Source organism: Mycteria americana, chromosome 10 (genome assembly GCF_035582795.1).
Source record: "Mycteria americana isolate JAX WOST 10 ecotype Jacksonville Zoo and Gardens chromosome 10, USCA_MyAme_1.0, whole genome shotgun sequence".
NCBI lineage: Eukaryota > Metazoa > Chordata > Aves > Ciconiiformes > Ciconiidae > Mycteria > Mycteria americana.
In genome coordinates this window covers 10,799,327-10,818,689 of record NC_134374.1, presented here as the reverse complement: position 1 = coordinate 10,818,689, position 19,363 = coordinate 10,799,327, and the positions used below count along the sequence as shown (strand labels likewise).

Sequence of the window (19,363 nt, the reverse complement as noted above, 5' to 3'; positions counted from 1 at the left end):
TTTACTGCTGCATATAAGCTTCTGTCGCCTTGATTAGCCCACTGCCATGCAGCGTGATTAATCTGGAAACTAAATCTGGCTGTGGGTCAGCACAGTATGAGGTTGGTGCTCTTTATTACTCACATTACATATCTGATGCTTACTTCAAGTCGTAAGGTCTTAAACTTTGGATGTGCCCACTGAGAATATGCAGCTTAAGCAACATAGTAGAGCAACTAATTATAAGACTTCCTAACTAGAGCACAGTCCTTTGGAGAGAAATGGTGCTGCTGGGTGAAATTTATCAGATAGAAATCTTTTTAATTTATCCACAATGGTCTAAATTTCAAAAAGCTATCAAATATGCAAGGTAAATATGAGCATGACTGGAAGGAACCTCAAAAGTCTGCTTCTCAGCCCCAGCAGGTACACAATGCTACTGACACACAAGTCTGATCAGTGCTTTCAAACCCGCAGCAGTAGAGATTTCCCAGTTTTTCTAGGCAACTCTCCTCCCCCAGCCCTCATCTCAAGTCAAGGGAAGCAATGGGACTACCAGTGGGGTTTTACATACCTCAAGAATATGGTCCCCAGGTGCTATTCTTCCATCTGCAGCAATGACAGAATCCCGCAAGACTTCCTGAACAACAACGTTTCCTAGTGGGGTGTCTTTCCCCCCAACTATCCTCATCCCCAGCTCTTCCTCCGGGTCTTCTCGGTGAATTTCAATTGTGGTCGTTTCAGCCACAAGACTAGTTCTCTGAGGAAGGTCTGATTGTGGAAATTGAAGAGAAAAAACAACACATTAATTGAATTTTCCTTCACGTAGCACCACAAGATTTGTAACACTGGCAGGTTGTGTCCGAAGTAGCGTCTGGAGGGAAAGCAGCTATCAGGAGAGGGAACAATAGGTCAGATTAAAAAGTTTAAAAGCCCCTGTTGCTTTACAGTTTCTCCAGAGCGTTTCCCATCTTCTCCCAGCTTATGGCAAATTTAAACTCTTTCAGTATTATTTCTTGAGTTTTATTAAAGGGCATTCAGTATGTTTCACTTACCATTTAGAGATTTGTTTTTCTACTGTGACAGCCAGCCTATTAGGAGCGCACACATAACGAATGCCAATTTCCACGATGCCCATTAGAAAAGGGGACTACTGAGCTGTAATTATAGGTCTGCCGTTGTGGTGACTTGCCCACAGGCAGCTCACTGCAACTTCCCTCCTCTAATTTCCTTTCCTCCTCTTTTCCCATCCCCCCTGTAAAACAGGAGTAATGTTTACCTATTTAGAGCATACTGAAGACTAAGCAATGCTTCTCAGACACTTTGAAGATGAAAGTTATTGTTAGCAAGTTGTATTAAATCTACCAGCGCTGCAACATTTAGGCAGGCCCAACACTCTAATGAAGCCAAGCGCACTGCCCGTCAGGGTGAACTGCACTTGTCACAGAAGAGATGCAAAACCTGCCCCAAGTGTACTTCGGGAAAAAGCCAACAGAGAAGTAAACTGACCTGTGTATTAACTGGCACAGGCACAGCAGTTGCCAGCTCCAGCGCCTGCACACTAGGAAACTGAGACTAATTTGAAACAACGCACAGAGATTTCCACGCTGCTGCCTTCTAAGAGGGGTTGAGACAAGCGGTTCTGTACTGGAGACGGTTACATTTCTCTGCAAGGGTTTCATCACTGACTATTAATCCAAAAACTAAGTTATGCTATAAAAACACATTTGCTGCACACCATTAGGGAGGTACTGACCACTCCAGGAAACTGACTATGTATTTAACTTTCTTAACAAGATTAAGAAGACGCTGGAACATTGGCTGTTTACTAATTATTTGGTTTCTGCAAGTGCTTTAAGTGCTGCACGTTCCCATGGACAGGGACCGCTTTTGTTTTTGCAAAGAATACTGCAAATATTCACTGCAGTCTAACAGAGATTCTTCAAATTGTTTTACACAGACAGTTTTGTGCTCGTGAGCAGATCCTGCCACACCTGATGCACATGAATGCATCTCCCTTCTGCTCAAGGACAAGCTGAGGACAGAGATTACTCCGATGGCTACTAATGGCTGATCTAAGAATGTCGGGGACACTTTAAAAATTGAATTGTCTGAGATCATTACCTCATTTTTATATTATAAAAGGTAATTACGTAATTACATTTCTGTATCAAACTCTCACCTTCTTCAGTCTCCTCAAAAGCTGGATTAACCAGTCCAGGCTCTGCAGTCCCTAGCGATACCACAGCAGCTGCAGAGCTTTCTGCCACAAGTGATGATCCTCCACTTGGTACCTCTGGATCCTTGGGTGTGTTTGTCTCCGCTTTGGTAGGAGGATCTTCCTTCCCTTTGGAAATGGGATTCTTTTTCCGCTGTAGTTCAGATTTGTATTTCTTGAAACCAGGACACCTAGAGAGAGATTGTCAGTGACTGTAAGTGGCTAGTCTCTGCCTGCGTGGTTAACCCAGCACATACAAGCTCTGACTGACAAAGTTATGTGAAGAAGCATCTTCAAGATCTCATCAGCTGCAAAGCTTGTATCACAGGTGCTAAAATTTATTGTCATTTGGCCTTCAGCTTCTACTCGTACTAGTATCAGCTTAAGAGCAGGCTTGTTATTTTATTACTTTCAAAATTATTAAGCAAATTATTTTAAAAAGGAGAATGTAATAGCAATGAGAGCCTCCCTTGCTAAATATTTACCTGGCACTCAATGAAGAAAACAATACCTCTTAAAATATAAGCAAATACTTAGCTCTGCCCTTTTAGTGATGACTATGAACTGTATCTTTATGCAAAGGAAGTGGCTCAAGTTTCAAGCTCAACCTTGAATTAGGCTTTGTTTTTAACAAACCAGTAACATGCAACAGCAGCAAGTGAGGCTTGCTTTTTTTTTTTCTTCTGAATGAGACCTGACCCTCAGAGGCACTCCACCTCCAGTCCACACAGGGGATGGCCCTACTTGAATGGGAGCAATTTAGAGGAGTTTATAATCCCACTCACTGCTCCCCACACGGAGGTTCCAGAAGTAATTCTGCATTCAACAAAATGTACTCTGTATGCAGCTACACCACCGCCAGCCTATCTCAGCAAAAATGAGTGAGGAAAAACAAGCTCTTTTATCAAGAATACTTATAAAAAAGGTGGCAGGTGAGGAGGGTGATGAATGCAAAAGCATCGCTTTCAGAGACATGAGTAGTACTGGGTGTTTACCAGAGTCACTTTTCAAATTAAACTCGACTATTTACATGCTGGCTAAACAAGCCTCATCCTGGTATTACTGCCTCTGGTTTGTTCCTAGTCATTTATTCTCCAAGCAGTAAGATGACCCTGAAACTTAAAGACAGAAGCAGATTGATCCACTTGTGCACATGTCCCTCCTAAGATGTCGAGAAACAATTTCATTTTGCAAAGGGCAAAGAAATCCCCCAAGAAAACAAGTTTCTAGATGCTTCTTATTTCCTTAAGTCTCCTGCTATCATTTAAGCTCACTTAAAACTAAAAAACAGGAACACCCAAATCCCAGTGTCATTTTTTTATCTTTTTTTTTCATTTTTCAGTCTAACTATGCTCACAGCCCAGATGAAATAGCCTCGATTTTTAGAACACGCCCTCCCCAAGGAATATAACAAGAACTATGAAATGTATAAGAGAATGATATAGTTTCCAGTCAGGTCTCTAATGTAAACATTTAAGGGTGTCTCCCTCCTCTGTGTTTAACTCCTGTGCCAGAGGGTTTAACAAGTGACAGAAGTTATCAAGTATCGGTAGATACTAGGGTAGATTTACAGAGCAGAGAGGAAGGCCCAGCCCTGGTACAGGCCGTGGCTCCAGCTACGCAACAGCTGCACAACTGGGCAGCCCTGTCCCCATAGTCTAAGCCTTCAGCCCTGCCTGATAACAAGAAAGCAGTACAAAGAGTTAGTTCAAGGAAAAGGAGATTGATAAGCTTCACAGATCAAGGGAAAGGGGCACACGAGCATCTTCTGTCACATCCCCTGGCTGTAACACAAGCTCTCAGCTCGTAGGTACCGAAGACAAGCAAGAACCACAAGGATACATCCTAGGCTGGAGCCACAAAGGTATCCTAAGCGTAACTGTTCCCCGCGCACTGGCTGAGCCATTTTTAAAATAGGTCATTGCCACACAAAGCTACAACACAGCTGAAGGGAAACAAGCCTGTTGCATTTTTCATTGCCCACTGACAAAATACACACTGCCCATGAAGGTCTGCTCCCGCCTGCAGTAGGGCTTGTACTTAGCTCCCTTTCCTGCAATCATTAACTAGGTAGGAACAAGTGTTCTTCAAGCGCCATGGTAAGAGTTCTTTGTCACCTGCGCTTCTTTTAAAGCTATAATATTCTGCTTGCCACCAGCTCAACCAGCAGTGGAAGCACCGAACCACATCTCTGTTGACAAGCACAAGAAAAAAAAGTGTCCCTTCCTCTGCACAAGGGGGGGGGGGGGGGGGGGGGGGGGGGGAAGAAAAAAAAAAGTATTTTTCACTTGCTTCTCTTTCTCAGCAAAAGAATGAGAGAAGATAATGGAATTATAAGTAGGTGATTCAGCAACTGCATAATGTGCAGCTTGGAGGGACCTACATTATTTGGATCAAAGTCTTATGTATTGCACATCTTAATTGGACCAATTAAACTGGCAACACTGCACGATCCCTTGCTTCCAGAGTGTTGACTTTTTGCCTGTCTTTCTTCTCTGTGCAAGTGAAACAAGAATAAGCATGTTTATAGTAATTTTCAGAGGCAGGTGCCCCAGATCAGGACACACAAATTTATAGACATTTGATAGGGTTTGTGTCTGCAGACAACTTGCATGCAAGCAGACAAGCACCTCACCCTTCGCCTCTGTAGCACATGTGAGCTGGCCTCCCTAACACACACACGCACAATTACGCTGTCTTCACCCACCCACCTTTCTGGCCTCACCCTCTGTCATCTTTGGTGTCCCATCTTGCCCCAGTTTAAGAACTGTTCTGAGAATGGATCTTTCTGGTCAGAAGCACAACAGATGGATGACATTATACAAGGAGCAATAATGTAATGTAAATGGGAATGCACCTGTTCTGCAGATGAGCTTCTAGTTCACACCGCTGCATTGTCTGCTGACACTCTGCCTTGAAAGGACAGAAGACAATCAGCTTATCCAACAGGTTTCGTACTAGATGGCTGGACTTGTGGCACTGCTGGAAAGAGAGCTTTTTCCGATCCATAGGACAAAAGTTATATTCCTGCATGAAGTTTTCAAGGCACTTGAAACAGTATGTATGTCCACAGGGGGTGTCCATAGGTTGGAGCAGAGGCTGAAGGCAGATATGGCAGATGAGTTCATCGTCCACTTCATCCTGGAAGTTGTACAGATGATTGTCCAGCAAGAGGTGGAACTGACCACATTCGCAGCAGAGTTCACTAACTTGGGACACATGTTCTTCTGCTACAGGATCAGCCATGATAGCCAGCATCAGGCACGCTCAGCCCAGCAGCACGGAAACTTGTCACGTAGTAGCTGTCTGACAGAGGACCTCTAATGAAAGGGAGAGAAAGAGAGATTCCAGCCAACTGTCCCAGCTCTAGACTTAGCCAATTAAAAATTAAATTGTATTCCTGCCTTAAGTTCCCCCCAGTATCTTCACCCCCACCTACCCCCCCTTAGTGTTCTTCCTTCCACAGCCACCCTGTGAACGATCAGCCCAGGGATCAGAGGATGCAAGGACCTCATTCAGCAAAATGTTTAAGCACATGGATAAATTGAAGTTTAAATTACTTTACACACACCAGTGACACAGACTAGATAAAACCCTGCCAAACATATGAGCTAGAAAAGCCGAGAAAAAAGCTGCATGTTCTTGAGGGAAGGGGAAGGGGAAGGGGAAGGGGAAGGGGAAGGGGAAGGGGAAGGGGAAGGGGAAGGGGAAGGGATTTTTATACTGACAATTCTTCTCTCTGGCTTTCCAGATTATACTGACTATTTTGAAGATATGTATGGTGAAAAAGCAGTTTGGGGACTTCTAGTTATTTGGATTTTTGTTTGGGGGGGGGGGGGGGGGTGAGGAAAAAGAAGAGGAAGAAATTTCAAAAGAAACTTAAATCTAAACCACATTTCCTTCCTTTTAAGCCCACTCCCTTCAAAAAAGTTCATTTTAACAAACAATGCATTGTTCCCCACTCATCCATGCCTAAGTTCACCCATGGAAACAAATTTCCTACAAAAAGACTAACACTTTCTAAGTGGAAAAAATGTAAAGAATTGTCCACATCACAGTTTGTTGTAATGTAACACAAAGGCTTGAGCTTCAGCTTCTTACAGTTAGGGAGAATAAGATAAGGGGCAAACTGAGTTCTTTGTAGCTGCTGCTCTACTGATTTTCATAGAGATGTCTCCAGTCACATCCATTTTGTATCTTGCCTATTGTAATTGAATAGAAGATTCACCTGAGTTTGCTAGCAGATTACTCTACAGGCACAGAGACTGGATTTTTTTAACCTGGCAGTTATTTTAATGAAGTAGGAAATGTGGTACTAGATGAAGCTAACACTCTATTACACAGCAGGGGGTTTTGTGGTGGTGGTGGTGGTGAGGTTTTTTGGGGAGTTTTGGGGTTTTTTTTTTTGTTTGGGTTTTTTTTTTTTTTTTAGGTTTACATAAAAAATCCCACAGTCTTTTAAAACAAAAAAAAATTGCAGAACTGTGATGAAATGGAAAACTTCTGAAAGACGACGTGGAAAATATCTGAAAACAATTGCTTTATCTGGAACAGGTAAAAGCCTAAGCAAGAGCGAACACTGGTCTGCACCAGTGCCTGGAGGACATGGCTGGCACACAGCAGCAACTTTGGAGGAGGGTAGGCAAGAACAATAAGATAGCAAGAATGGCAAGAAAAAATTAGTCATGGGTTTCTAATAAAAATCCTACATCACTCCACTTCAATTAATTGTCAAGCATAAGTCAGCTATTTAATTAAAGGGATAACGTATCACCAACAGAATCAAGCCATTTTACAGGCGAATTTTTACCCAGCCATAGAAGCTTGTTCACTTCAAAAGATTAAAACATTACTGTCACGGTTCCAGGTGGGTACAGGGCATGAGTTGTTTGCTTCTCCTCCTGCTGCTGCAGTGCCAGAAAGCATCTTCCCCTTGAGGAAAGCACTTAGGCTGGATGTACAGACCTAGCTCTTCTGTTTGCATTTACTCCTTAACTCTTGCATGACTGACTGACTCAGTGCTCCCCAAAAGAGAAAGCACAGTTCACAGACAGCACACAAGCAAAACAAAGCAGATGTATCCACGCCCTCCTCTCTTAGAAATACCCCTGTTCTTTGGTACTTACCTCCATCTGAAACAGGCATCCCTACTGTTTGCCTTATAAAAAGTCTTCATTTGATCTTAAATTATCTTACAAGCGAAAAGGAAACTTTTCAACATCAGACAATCACTTAACGTCACCTACCAATTCTAATCAATCAGCTCAGCACCAGCAGTTAACGAAACACCAAGCTTCCAAGGCAAACATCTACCAATAAGAATTACTTGTGCTTCGGGTTGTAGTATTTGCATAAAACTTTGGCAGGTGATTAAACAAATCTATTTTCTCAGTGAAAACAAACCTCATGGTAATTTTGCTGATAAACTACTTTCATATGGGGGTTTTTCAGATTATTTACCAAATTCATTCTCTGCTCTCTGTGTTTAAAGGTTATACAAGATGAGTCATTTCAAAACTCATGGAAGATAAAAGTATCACCACAGTCTTGCTGCTTTTTTCTTCCCTGTAACTGTAAGCTGTTCTGCTCTCAAAATTCTAGATCCTCGAAAACAAGGTGTGAAGATTTCATTCCAAAGTGCCAAAGTAAATTTTACTTTTACACCACTGTCCTTTCAATAAGAGGACACTCCTGCAGACACCAGGGAACCTAAGCCTGACACCTCCGTGAAGAAACCCAGCCCACACCCTTCGGCAAGGCAGGAGTTAGTGAGCAGCACAGGGAGGACAGCAGGCTCAAACAAGCCTGCCACTTGTTCAGTGATTCAGTCAGAAAGCAGATGTTCTGTAAGAGGAAAATTGCTAACATCTTATTCAGCAAAGATGAATACTTCAGCACAACAAGAGAGATTTTAAGTGTCTAGAAAACGCACTGTTTCAACATAACAGGCATGGTTCCCCTCAGCTTAAATAGACCAGCTTCAAGAGAGTCCGTCTAGACTCCCTAGGATTTTAGCTTTGGAGATGAAGTTTGAGAGATACTCAATCTTTTGCAGTTTCCATCAAATTTCAGTTACTCATTCTAACCTCTGAAGGTCAGACCAACCCCAACAACCCCCTTCATTCTTGTGCTGCTCTTTTTGTTACACCATTCCCCCTCTCCAGCTTCCTTCCAAAAATGCCACCTTCAGTGGCACGTTCCCTGCTCCTGCCTTTCTCCGTAGTACTGGGATCTCTCCCTAGGCCTCACACATGGTTTAGCTTACACACAATGCACATAATATGAGGGAATCATAAAATAAGGATCTAGCTTGGTCCCAAGTTACTACTTATTCACTACGTGAAAGTGTTAAAGCCTGACATATACATATGTTGCTGCTCTAATGGACTCTACTGTTCTAAAAGTGTAATGCAAGGAATGGCTCTGGAGTCTGAATTATTTAGAAAGTAATACACCCCATTCCTACACGTGACAAAGAATTAAAGGAAAGAAACCAGCAGAAATATCTTTATATTTCCCTGTTTCTTACCCTGTGGGGGCTAGAGAAAAGATTTCTTTGGGATCATCTTTATCTTTACTGCATTTTTTAAAAAGATCGCTGTTGGCTTTTTTTTTTTTTTTAAGTATGATTTCTTGTACTGTAACACTGACTCAAAGAATAGACTTTTTTTTTTTTTTAAAAGGAAGACTTATCAGGTTGTCTAATCTATTTCCCTGCCAAAGCAAGACTATTCCTGACAATATTAGCACATTGCCTATTCTTGTTTTAACTCTGCTGGGGCACAGAGCCTCAGATATACACCCCCTCTGCACATCTACAATGCTGTTAATAGCTCTAGTAAGGGAGTGTGCCAAGAACCACACCGACAGCGAACCAATCGGTACCATTCCTGAGGGACAAACTCTGTTCAGAACTAGTCTCCAAAGCACCCCTGGACTTGTAAATAGAACTGATGAATTACTTCTACAGCTTTTTTTAAAAAATCCTTTTAAAAAAGCATAATTATCTAAGAAGTCTTTCCAACGTCGTGCCTCCACTTGTGCTACAGTGACTGAAAAGGAATGGTGGCTGTTGGTACCCAGCTACCCCAAGAGCAACATCCCTGCTTCCCATCTTACCACTTGAAGTCTCAGCATTTCCAAACGCAACTCTTGCTCCTTGTTTTTAAGGCATTTCACTCTGCCATCGTTAGCATGGAGCACAAATTATGGCACAACTCAGCCCAGGCCTGTCTGCTCATACAATTCCAGGATTTGATACAAGTCATTTTCAGTCATGAACATATTTACCTTAATGACATCTCTTTGAGGTATAACAATGTTGCTATTCCCATGTAAAGACTGAGAAATCACGTCACCAGAGGCTGAAATACAGACCCACAGAGGCATCAACGCACGGCAATTTAACACTTAGTATGTCTCCGAATATGATGTCAACTACCTACCTAAGATCACATACGAAGGTCGGGGGGGGGGGGGGGCGGGGGGGGGGGCCGGAACCAAACACACACCACCACACAACCAAAACAAAACAAAAAAAAGGTCAAGACTGTTTCTATTAACTAACTGATTTATAAAACCACAAGTATGGTGAGTGAGCCAGAGCACATTCCATATTGCAAAATAAAGAAACATGCAGCCAGTCTGCAGTAAGGACACAAAACAGAGGTGTAAAATTTTTCCTAACAGATTAGGATGACTAGAGGAATGTCTCATACTGCTTAAAAAATAAAAATACTGTTAAAAAATAAAAATTAAAAAAAAAATAAATCTGTCAAATAACTAGTTCTCAAAAAATTACTTCTACCATGAAAATATTTTGGAAATACAACTGGTTTATGCTTTTATGCACCTGTAGGTTAGCACTTATACGTTGATACAGACTATGTTATTGAAAACCCCAATATAAAAGTTGGCTTTGAGATTGCAGGGTGCGTGCCCCACGTATACTGCTATGTAATAGTTCACTGCAATAATTATGCCAGTTATTATATTTATAACTACATTTCCCTGGGAGACTGGAAATGCAACATTCCAACTAAAGGCTAAACAATTAATTAATTTTTTGGGGGTGGACAAAACAAAGCCAGCACATTCTGGATTAAGATGACTGAGGGCACACACCAGCAGCGCACTAACCCAAACACCGCCTGCTTATATAAAAGCAAGTTCAGGATGGATTCTAATGTAGCAAACCCAGTGCTCTCGCAATAAACCATAAGAAAAAGTGGCAGAACTTTTGCTAAACTTTCTTCAAACAGTTTTCGCTCAGTTAAGAAGTTTTGTGTTTCACAGAATGGCAATTTTTCTTCATTCTAGAGACAGAGAGAAGTACTTTGCGAAAGTGTTCTGTAACAGGGTTTTTTTGCTGAATTTCATTGCTATTTTGAACAAGGATTTCACATACGTGAAATGGGACAGGTTTTATATGAAACGCATTACTGTCCCGACTGAACACTTCCAGTGTGCCGCTGCAGTGTTTCACAACCATGAGTAAACTGTCCTTAGTTTACAGTAGTGGCACAGAAAATAGTGTTGAAATACAAGAGGATTTTTATAAGCAATACTTAAAGTAGGTCAATTTTTACAAAAACCACAATACCAAACCCAAGAATAGTTTCAGGGGGTGGTGATACAATGTCCTATTACCTTTCTTTATTATTTTCTGATATTGCTGAAGATCAGGCCACTGAATGTAAAAGTAGGAAGGCAAAGCTTCTGTAAATGGTAAATGTATACAGCCAAATAAGAGGCAACCCTTTCACTAGTTAACCTTGCCTTCAAGCCAAAGGGTTTCTAATAAGCCACCTCCAAGAGTAGCTGCTCAGCACGTATATGAACACTTCGATTGAGAAACTCTAAAGCAAAGCTCCTATACTGTACTCAATATAAAGGAAGATCGACAATTTAAAAAGTTTTCATTGTCCCCACCATTTATGCCCATTCTTTAACCATAAATTTCAAAATAAGTTGTTTTCTAACTCCCTGGTGTTTCTGTGCTCGTTGGACAATTTTGTATTTAATCTGCTTGAACTTCTGGGCAAGTATCTGTTTTCTCAACCAGAAAACAGAAAACCAATTGTATTTTCATTAATTATAATCGGAATCATTATCCTGTTAGACTAGAAAAGACTTATTATTCCAGGAAACCCTGTTCTGAGAGGTCCTAAAAGGCCTGGTTGACTAGAGCAAGACTATTCCAAGGAGTTTTCTCCTGAGCAACTTTTGCAATATCAGCTCTCCAGCATGGTGCATGGATTTCCATTTTTAACATAATGCACTTCAAGATAGATTTTTTTTTAAACTGTTTTGTTAGTATGTTTGAAAGTTCAATGTAAGAAAAGATCGCTTAGCTTTGTGTTACTTATTTTAAAAATCTGACTAGCAATCAACAGCTTAAATTCCAAACATATACCTAATTTTAGGAGGAAGAAAAGCTGCCATGAAAAATTAAGTAGTTGGCACTTATAATTAATTTCCCTCACTACCATATGCTCTTAACGTTTGCTTCTCAGCTCAGTTAATGATACCACGGAACAGTAACTGTCTCACCAAGGACCTAGCATGCTAAAGTAGCAGGACTACACAAATGTAATTTCAACAATTAATCCTGATTCTTTCTACAGAGCAGGAGATTTAGCATTATTGTTCAATATTATCATCTGGGTAACAAGAACCAATAAATTTCCTCTCTTCTCCCTTTTTCTTAAGGAATTAAGTAGTGGTGTAAAATGTTTTCCACCTACACTTTTCTTCCAAAGGGATTAAACAGTGACTATTTTAACATACTGCTCTGAAAAATGGATAAATTAAATGCCATCAAATAGAAGTGAAGACAAGTGCTGCAGAAAAAGCAGCTTTCTCACCTTTGCTAGATGCTTCCGATATATCCACCATCCTTTCTACACCCTGTCTTCCACACAAACGTGCAAGTTGCTTGTTTTATGCTCACAGGAATTCTCCTATTGTACCACTCACTTAAATCAATTTGCTTCTTTGCAGAATGTGACCCAAAGACTCCTATGGAAGTTTCACCACTGGCAGCATGTGTGGATTTTCTTTGTGTGTTTTTAAATTTTTTTCTATTGTGTCTAATCATCTCTCTCTAGGAAATTAAAAACCCCTACCTCCACCCTCACCTCACCTACGTTTTGAATTTGGCAGCTATCTGCAACTCCATCCCTAAAAATCAGTTTGATGTTTGTGGGAGAGGTTTTCTATAGACAAAGAAAGAAGGAATCCAATGATATAATTTAAGGATAAAGGACCTAATCTGTAATTAATAACTAAAACTTATCTTGCAATTAAAGCAAAAAGCCCAAAACCAAAGCAAAGAGGGATTAGGAGATTTGATGTTGATTTAGGTTCATCTAAATATCTGGTAGCACACTTACTTTCCAAAGAGAGGGGTTTGCTTTTGAGGACAGGAGGTAAAGATCATGTGTCTATTGGCTATATATGAATACCAGATGCTTTTACCACATCATTGTCTGTGTGTCTACCTGTAAATTCCTTGTCTATAGAAAGAAAATAGCACCATGGTTTACAGAATCTGAAATAAGCATGTAATGTGCAGAGGCTTGTCTTGGGTATAAACCTTCATAACTAGCCCTGATAGCTATTACTCTTGCAGTAGCCTGATGAAAGAAAACCTGTACCTCATTGTCCGTTTGTGATCTGGGTGTTGTATTTGTAACATAGGTCAGAAAAAAGCAGATGCTTTCTTATCACAGAATTTCTGAAGCACACAAGGGAAGAAGCAGACTGTGCATTATGTAACTAAGTTTTTAAAAGTCACTGTTTGAATATCCTTACCAAGGCAGCCATCATCATATATATTTAAAAGTAATGTGAGAAGGGGGGAGGGGAAAAGAGAGAAACTGTTGCTTTTGGTAGACATATGGTATTTCTATAGCTCTAAGCCTTGCCTGTCTTGTGAGAAAGTCCTACAAAGCTTTAATCTCTATCACACTCTATCAAGTGTTACTTTAAATAAAATTAATTTCAGTTTAAAAAAAACTAGGCTGTTCTCAACCTTAAGCATGAAATTACTTGTTTTCTAGGTTAGTTAAAAAAAAAAAACAAAACAAAACAAAAAAAAAAAGGCAAAAAACAACACTTTTGAAAATACTGTTTTCTACAAGCGATCCAGCAGCATGAAAGCAGAGTTTTGCACCTGGTGATGAAATATTTCCTATCAACAGATAGTTACAGTTGTTAACATCAGAAACATCAGATTAGGGCTTTACCGCAGGATAAAGTAGCACAGAATTTTTCATTACCCACACCAAGTCAAATTGTGGTCTCAGTTACACTAGCACTATTTTTTTTTTTTTATGGTGCTTTGTTTTAAGTTAAAGAGTTTGGCACAATCTATGACAGCATCCCTTTATATCAATAGGCACATGGAATCTAAACTCCGCAAAATAAAAGCAACGATCAGCGACAAACATGCAGCATGGCTGAGAGCACTATTCTAGAGGGACCACCACATCTCCCCTAGTCGTGTCTCTTTTTTTCTCAACGGCTCCGGACTGCCCCAGCCTGTGCTTGATGCCATCAGCAACAGCAGGGCGTATCACCCTGCTCAGTATACAATACCCCAGACTTCCTCTCACGGGGTAAGAGGGCATTTTATCAAAACCAGTGCAAAGTACTTTCTAGCCCAAGCTTGTCCCCACTAACTAAAAAAGCTGAATTAAAAGATAATTAAGTCTGTAATTCCCCTTTACATCCCATCTTACCATCAGATCACGGTAAAGGGGAAAGAAAGAAAACAACTTATCTTCATTTAAACAAAAAACAACACCACCTAACTGCCTAGCCCAGTCTTCTCAAAGTGCTGCTCCTCAGGGCGGCGTGCAGGTAGGTTTGAAGTTAGCTTAAACTCCCGCCAGTGCCTGTGGGCAGGCAGAGCTGCTGCTGCAACCAGTAGCTGAAATGCCCTTCACCACAGATGGCAGTTCGTAAGTAAGTAAGTGCTATAGTAGAAGTAAAAAAAAAAAAAAAAAAAAAAATCTGGATTAAGAATTACATTCCCCTAGAGATTTACAGAACAGTATTCTGGCTCATTTTTAAAAGACCTGAGACACATTCTGCTGCTTAGGACATCTGTATTACTGGTTCATGAGCTTAAGTACAGTTGCACATGTAATTTAAGATGCCCCTTTTCATCATACAATTTCTCCTGGTGTATCTCGTTGACTTTAGACTTAAAACAAACCACCCTCAGAGGCAGGGGGAAACAAAACTGCAAGAGGCATTTTTTTATTTGGGTTTTTTTTCAGTTCTTATCCTTGTTTAAAGCTGTGTCCAAGCTGGTATCAGAATCAGGTCTTTAAGAACCATTGTTATCTTACCTCATTGGGCACATATTTACAGTACACATAAATTGATAATTATGTTATCTTTTCCCTTGTTCTAAAAATAATTTTAAAATGGGTGTTGCTGCCTCACCAGTTCAAAGAGCTGGAACAACAGACCAAGGTCCTTCCACTATCCACAAATCAATGCAGCAACCACATTCTTCCTTAGCCACCCGTGAACGACCTTAGGTCGGGGCATAGGTAGGAACGGGGAGGCAACCTCCTTTCTCTGTCCAGTTTTCAGCCTGTTGAGATTACGAGTAAAGTAGCCAAGTAGCCCCAGGTGTTAACCTCACAGGAACTTTTTTTTTTAATCATAAGTACAAAAAGGCCCAGTAGACCCATTATGTTTATTTTTATGTATCCTACTTGAAATAATCATACAGTAATTTTTGTTTGCTACCAACTGAGATCATGTAAAAGAGGATATCCTCAGATCTAAGGTTCCCAGGGCAGGGCCTGCTTTATTTAGTTAGTTAGTTATTTTCTACTTAGAGACCTGCAATAGTGCTTACTAGGTGAGAAGAACTTATCTGTTATTTATTAGTCTAGGGGTGGAGGTTAATAAGTCTGAGAACTTTACAAATAGGGCTGATCATGATTTACTGAACTGTCAACAACTGCAACACAACTGATGTCACAGGTGAGCCCCTTAAACTCTCAGAGGAGCAGGTCCAGTTTTATCTCAACCCCTTTTTAACTGACAATCAGCTTTTAAAGAGAGAGTCTGCTGCAGCTGTTTACAAAACTTGCATGAGTTAAGGCCTAGGCAAAGACTAGACAAAGCAGACAACACTTTTTTAAAATACATAATCCCTTCCAGTACTTCCCTTCCAGAATATTCCAAATAAGGAACACTATAGTCTTCAAACAAAATTTGCACAGAGACCCTCTAAACCCAGGGGACCACTATACATACATAAAACCAGCCTTTGCCTGTAAGCTGCTGATTGTCTCTCCAAATTCCTCCAGCTTTATTCCATTTCCCTCCTTCCAGCCTTGAGTGCTTTTTCCTGGACCAGCATAGTAAGTCCTACTACTCGCATTCATCTAAATCCCCTCGAACACTTTAGGTGGTTTGTGAGATACTGGCTCATGGGCAATTTCTTATCTAAAGTATCAAAAAAAATTGCCAGATATTGTCATATTTTCAAACTCAATTCACGTCAAGAAATTTCTAAGCCAAGAGCAACATTTTATGTGTTATAAATCAGGGAACATAAACTGACGAGGGACTGTCAAATACAATTCCTAACAACTGTATGAACAGCACCACTAAAGTAAGCTGAGAAGGAAAAGCCAAACAAGAGGGTTTTGTATTAAACCAGCAAAACACACTCAGGCCTGTGAGTAAGACAACAGCTGCAACTACTCTGGCAAGATATACACAATCAGAATGAAATGATGCAGCTTAATTTTCAAAGTGATATCAATATAGCAGTTGCAGCAGGATTTTTTTTTTAATGCAGAAAACAAGAAATATATGGCAATGCACAAGGAAGAGTAACAAAATACAGGAGGGGTTGCTTCGTGAAATACAGATATTTTATTCTGCAGCTACATTTATTCTTCTAAGTTTATTCTTATTATACTATTAAGTCCAAGACTCTACAATCTCACAAACATGTGTAAAGTCATCTATTAACCATACTTATGGAAGTACAGCACTACCATGGTTTACGAAACCATTAATTACAATTTCTAACTGAAGTTACTGGAATCGCCATTCAGGTAGCACTATCCAAAATAATCCTCAACCTGTTTCATCAGGTATCTTTCAACCTCATGGGGTTTTCTGGATGTCATTTAGCTGCCAGGTCCCTTCTGGAGCTGTTTCTTCCACCTTTTACAGCTCTCATTCACGAGGCCATATGGTTGGGTTTGTTTCTTAATTCCTGCTCACTTCCTTCACTATTCATTTGGTTAGAAACTTTAAAAGAAACTTGACTTTCAACAGACAAGGTTCCTTTTTGCTGCACACCACAGGTCCCTCTCTCTGTTTCATTTCATTGGGGTTTTATGCTAGTGCATCTGCGTTATTTAAATGAGTTACATATGCATCAAGCTTGCATACTAGAGCAAACACATAAATAAGGTGAACGAAGGTGTGGATTTACAGCACAGCGGAGTTTTCCAACAGCTAGCGAACCCCATAAAAGGTTGGTCTCCTGTTATATCATTTCTCTGCTCCATCCTCAGCCATACGACTCCTTTGTTTTTCCCTGCACAAGCACTGGTGCTGTTCTGACTTCATGAGCTGGTTCAGGGAGCAAATCCCTTCGGGGGAGGGAATAAATATTACCACTGCCTTTACCTCTTTCAGCAGCAGACACACTACATCTGCTTAGTTGTGTTGTAAAAGAAGAGCTTGAGTGTGTAACTCAAGAGAAAGAAGTTTTGTTTTGAAGGAGCCATGTGCACAATCTGCTTTCTCTTTGCTGGAGAACTGCCAAAAGAGCTCTGGCCTTCAAGCATCAAGGACAAACGTCAGCGCCGTCCCTCAAAGGCACAGCATACAACTGGCATTGCTGCGGGAGGATTAACTACAGTTCTTTAAACTACACCATGCCACCCAAACCTTGGGCTGCTCTGGAGTCTCCAGAGGCTAAAGGATTAGACTGGACAACTCCGGGGCTGTGTGACAGTGACAGAAACTTCCCTGGGCTGCCTGTTATCTCCATAGACTTGTATGCTGTGACCCTGCCCCGACATAGCCTTTGCACAGCAGAGAGACCTCCCCTAACACTTTTTATCTGCACTTGAGCTGGAGTAGTGTTTCCTACAGAGCCTTTATACAGTTCTGGTCCTTTTGCCTTTGCTAAAAAACTAGAGTAGAAAAGGAAAATATGGCCCTTTTTGGTTTGGTAAGCAACAGGGAAATACTCATTTTGCATTCCTTACTTTACCAAGATAAAGTAGGACCAAAAAAAAATCGCTCAAGGAATTGAAAGTACAGTTTCAATCATCGCTTAAAGCAAACTAAGCCTGCACTGCCACCGAAAGGGGCAGTCCCGCTCTCCCTGCCACCTCCGATGCTGGCATCAGCTGGCTGCTGCCTGTTCTCTTCCGTTTCAGTCAGATAACAAGGCTAACGTCAGAAGTAGAGAGATGTCAAGTGCACAAAACCAAGCAGGGAGGCAGAGTGGGCTCATCCCTTTAGCAGCACACAGCCTCACCCTGCTTTAAACCCCTCATGAAAAACTTCTAAAATAAAAGCATTTCAGTTATACAGTATCCCTTAAACATTTCTTTCCAAGCCTCTTACAAACACCTCCAGAGCATTACCTCATATTTAACATCACCTGTATTTCTTACCTTTAAGGCATTTCCAAAACATTCACATCGTCACATTACTCTTCTTTGCCTGTTATCTCAACTTCTATTTATAGGCTTTTTCTACATTAATTACCAGCACAGCACCAGAAACTTGCCAACTTAGTACCTCTCCATCTCCTAAGCAAAGAAATTTTGCCCTACAGCCTCCCTCCGACCCACACAAGCAGCCAAAACGCCGAGTTTTGGGGTGTCCTGCACAGGCCCGAGTACTGCTTGTCTGCAAGACCGACCTTTGAAGAGTTAAACCCTTGGGGCAGGCAGTCAGCCTTCACCTGCACTGCCCAGCCCCAGCCGTACTTACTGCACTGTGTAATGATAAAAGACCTCCATTTGCTCTCCAGTCTCGCTCGGTCACGGCTGAGAAACCCCCAGCTGAGAGAACTGGACGCCTGGGCAGGAGCTGCCGCCCTCAGCTGCTTCCATAGCTGATCCACGACCCCCCGCGGCCTCCCGCCCCTCAGCCCGGCAGCGGACGCCTCAGCCGCGGCGGGAACCCCGCGCCCCTCACGCACGCACACACACCCACCCACCCCCCCGCCGCTCACCTGTAGACGCGGGGGGCGGGAAGGGGGCTCGCTCGCCCCCGGGAAGGGGAGGGAGAAGGCGAGGGAAGCCCGGCGCCAACTCGGCCTGCGACAGCGGCGATACGCGGCTCCTCCACCAAGTTTCCGGGCGGGGAAGAAAGTCGAAACGTACGTGAGAGGAGGAGGCAGCGCAGCCGCCCAGGTGCCGCTCGCTCGCCCGCCCGGCACAGCTCAGCCCTGCCCTCCCCTCACCACTGCCGCGCTCCCCTCCTCCTTCTCGGCCGGGCCGGGCCGGGCCGCCCACACCCCCGCAGCCCTGTGCCCGCCCCGTCACAGAGCGCCGCGGCGGCGCGGGGCATGTTCTTCTCGGCCGCCTGCGCCGGAGTCTCCCGCTCCCCTCAGGGTCTGCCCGCCCCCGAGGCTGGCGGAGCCTTCCCGGGGTCCCCTTAGCGAGCGGCGGGCGCTGGGGCGGCTCTTCCCCGCTGGCTGGGTGCCGGTGCGCAGGGGAAGCAGCCGCGGAGGGCAGGGGCTGGGGGGTCACCTCTGGGAAAGACCCCGGCCGCTCATCGCGGGTTCCGCGACGCTGTGGGGAACGGTCTCGCCTCTCGTTTAGGGATATCTCTGCTTGTTTGCTGAGGTGATTCTGCTCACCCCTGGGGATGTTTCCTGTCCTACCAGTGTCCTTAGGCCTCTGCCTTGCCAAAAAAACCCTGTGAAATAGAAGAAAGAGCAAAACCTGGCGCTGTTCTGAGTGCAAGGAGCAAATTGTAGTTCAGCCGGCTGAAAAAACTCACAGAATTTGAGGGGAAATTATTTTTTGCATTTACATTCTGCCCGCTCTTCTGGGCGATAAACAGAAATACTGACAATTCAGAAGTATTTGGCTTGCACTTGCATTTAATTTGTTGGCAAGGCAAATCGTAAGAGTCTAGGAAATTAGT

The 19,363-nt window shown here is 42.4% G+C and overlaps 1 protein-coding gene across 2 annotated transcripts in view; it reads right to left on the bottom strand.

The window, feature by feature from the left end:
- Positions 1–18,686, bottom strand: part of LOC142415281 (ligand of Numb protein X 2-like) — a 32,120-nt gene extending 13,434 nt beyond the window's left edge. The window contains exons 1-4 of one of the 2 annotated variants that reach the window (XM_075513405.1): positions 18,444–18,686; positions 5,055–5,517; positions 2,162–2,388; positions 554–750 (exon numbers count right to left, since the gene is read on the bottom strand). In XM_075513405.1, the coding sequence (XP_075369520.1) occupies positions 554–750; positions 2,162–2,388; positions 5,055–5,455 (825 nt within the window). In that variant the 5' untranslated portion in view covers positions 5,456–5,517; positions 18,444–18,686. Of the gene's footprint in view, positions 1–553; positions 751–2,161; positions 2,389–5,054; positions 5,518–9,487; positions 9,556–18,443 lie in introns of those variants that run through there. The other variant, XM_075513406.1, reaches the window with a different exon arrangement.
- Between the last annotated feature and the right edge of the window lie 677 nt (positions 18,687–19,363).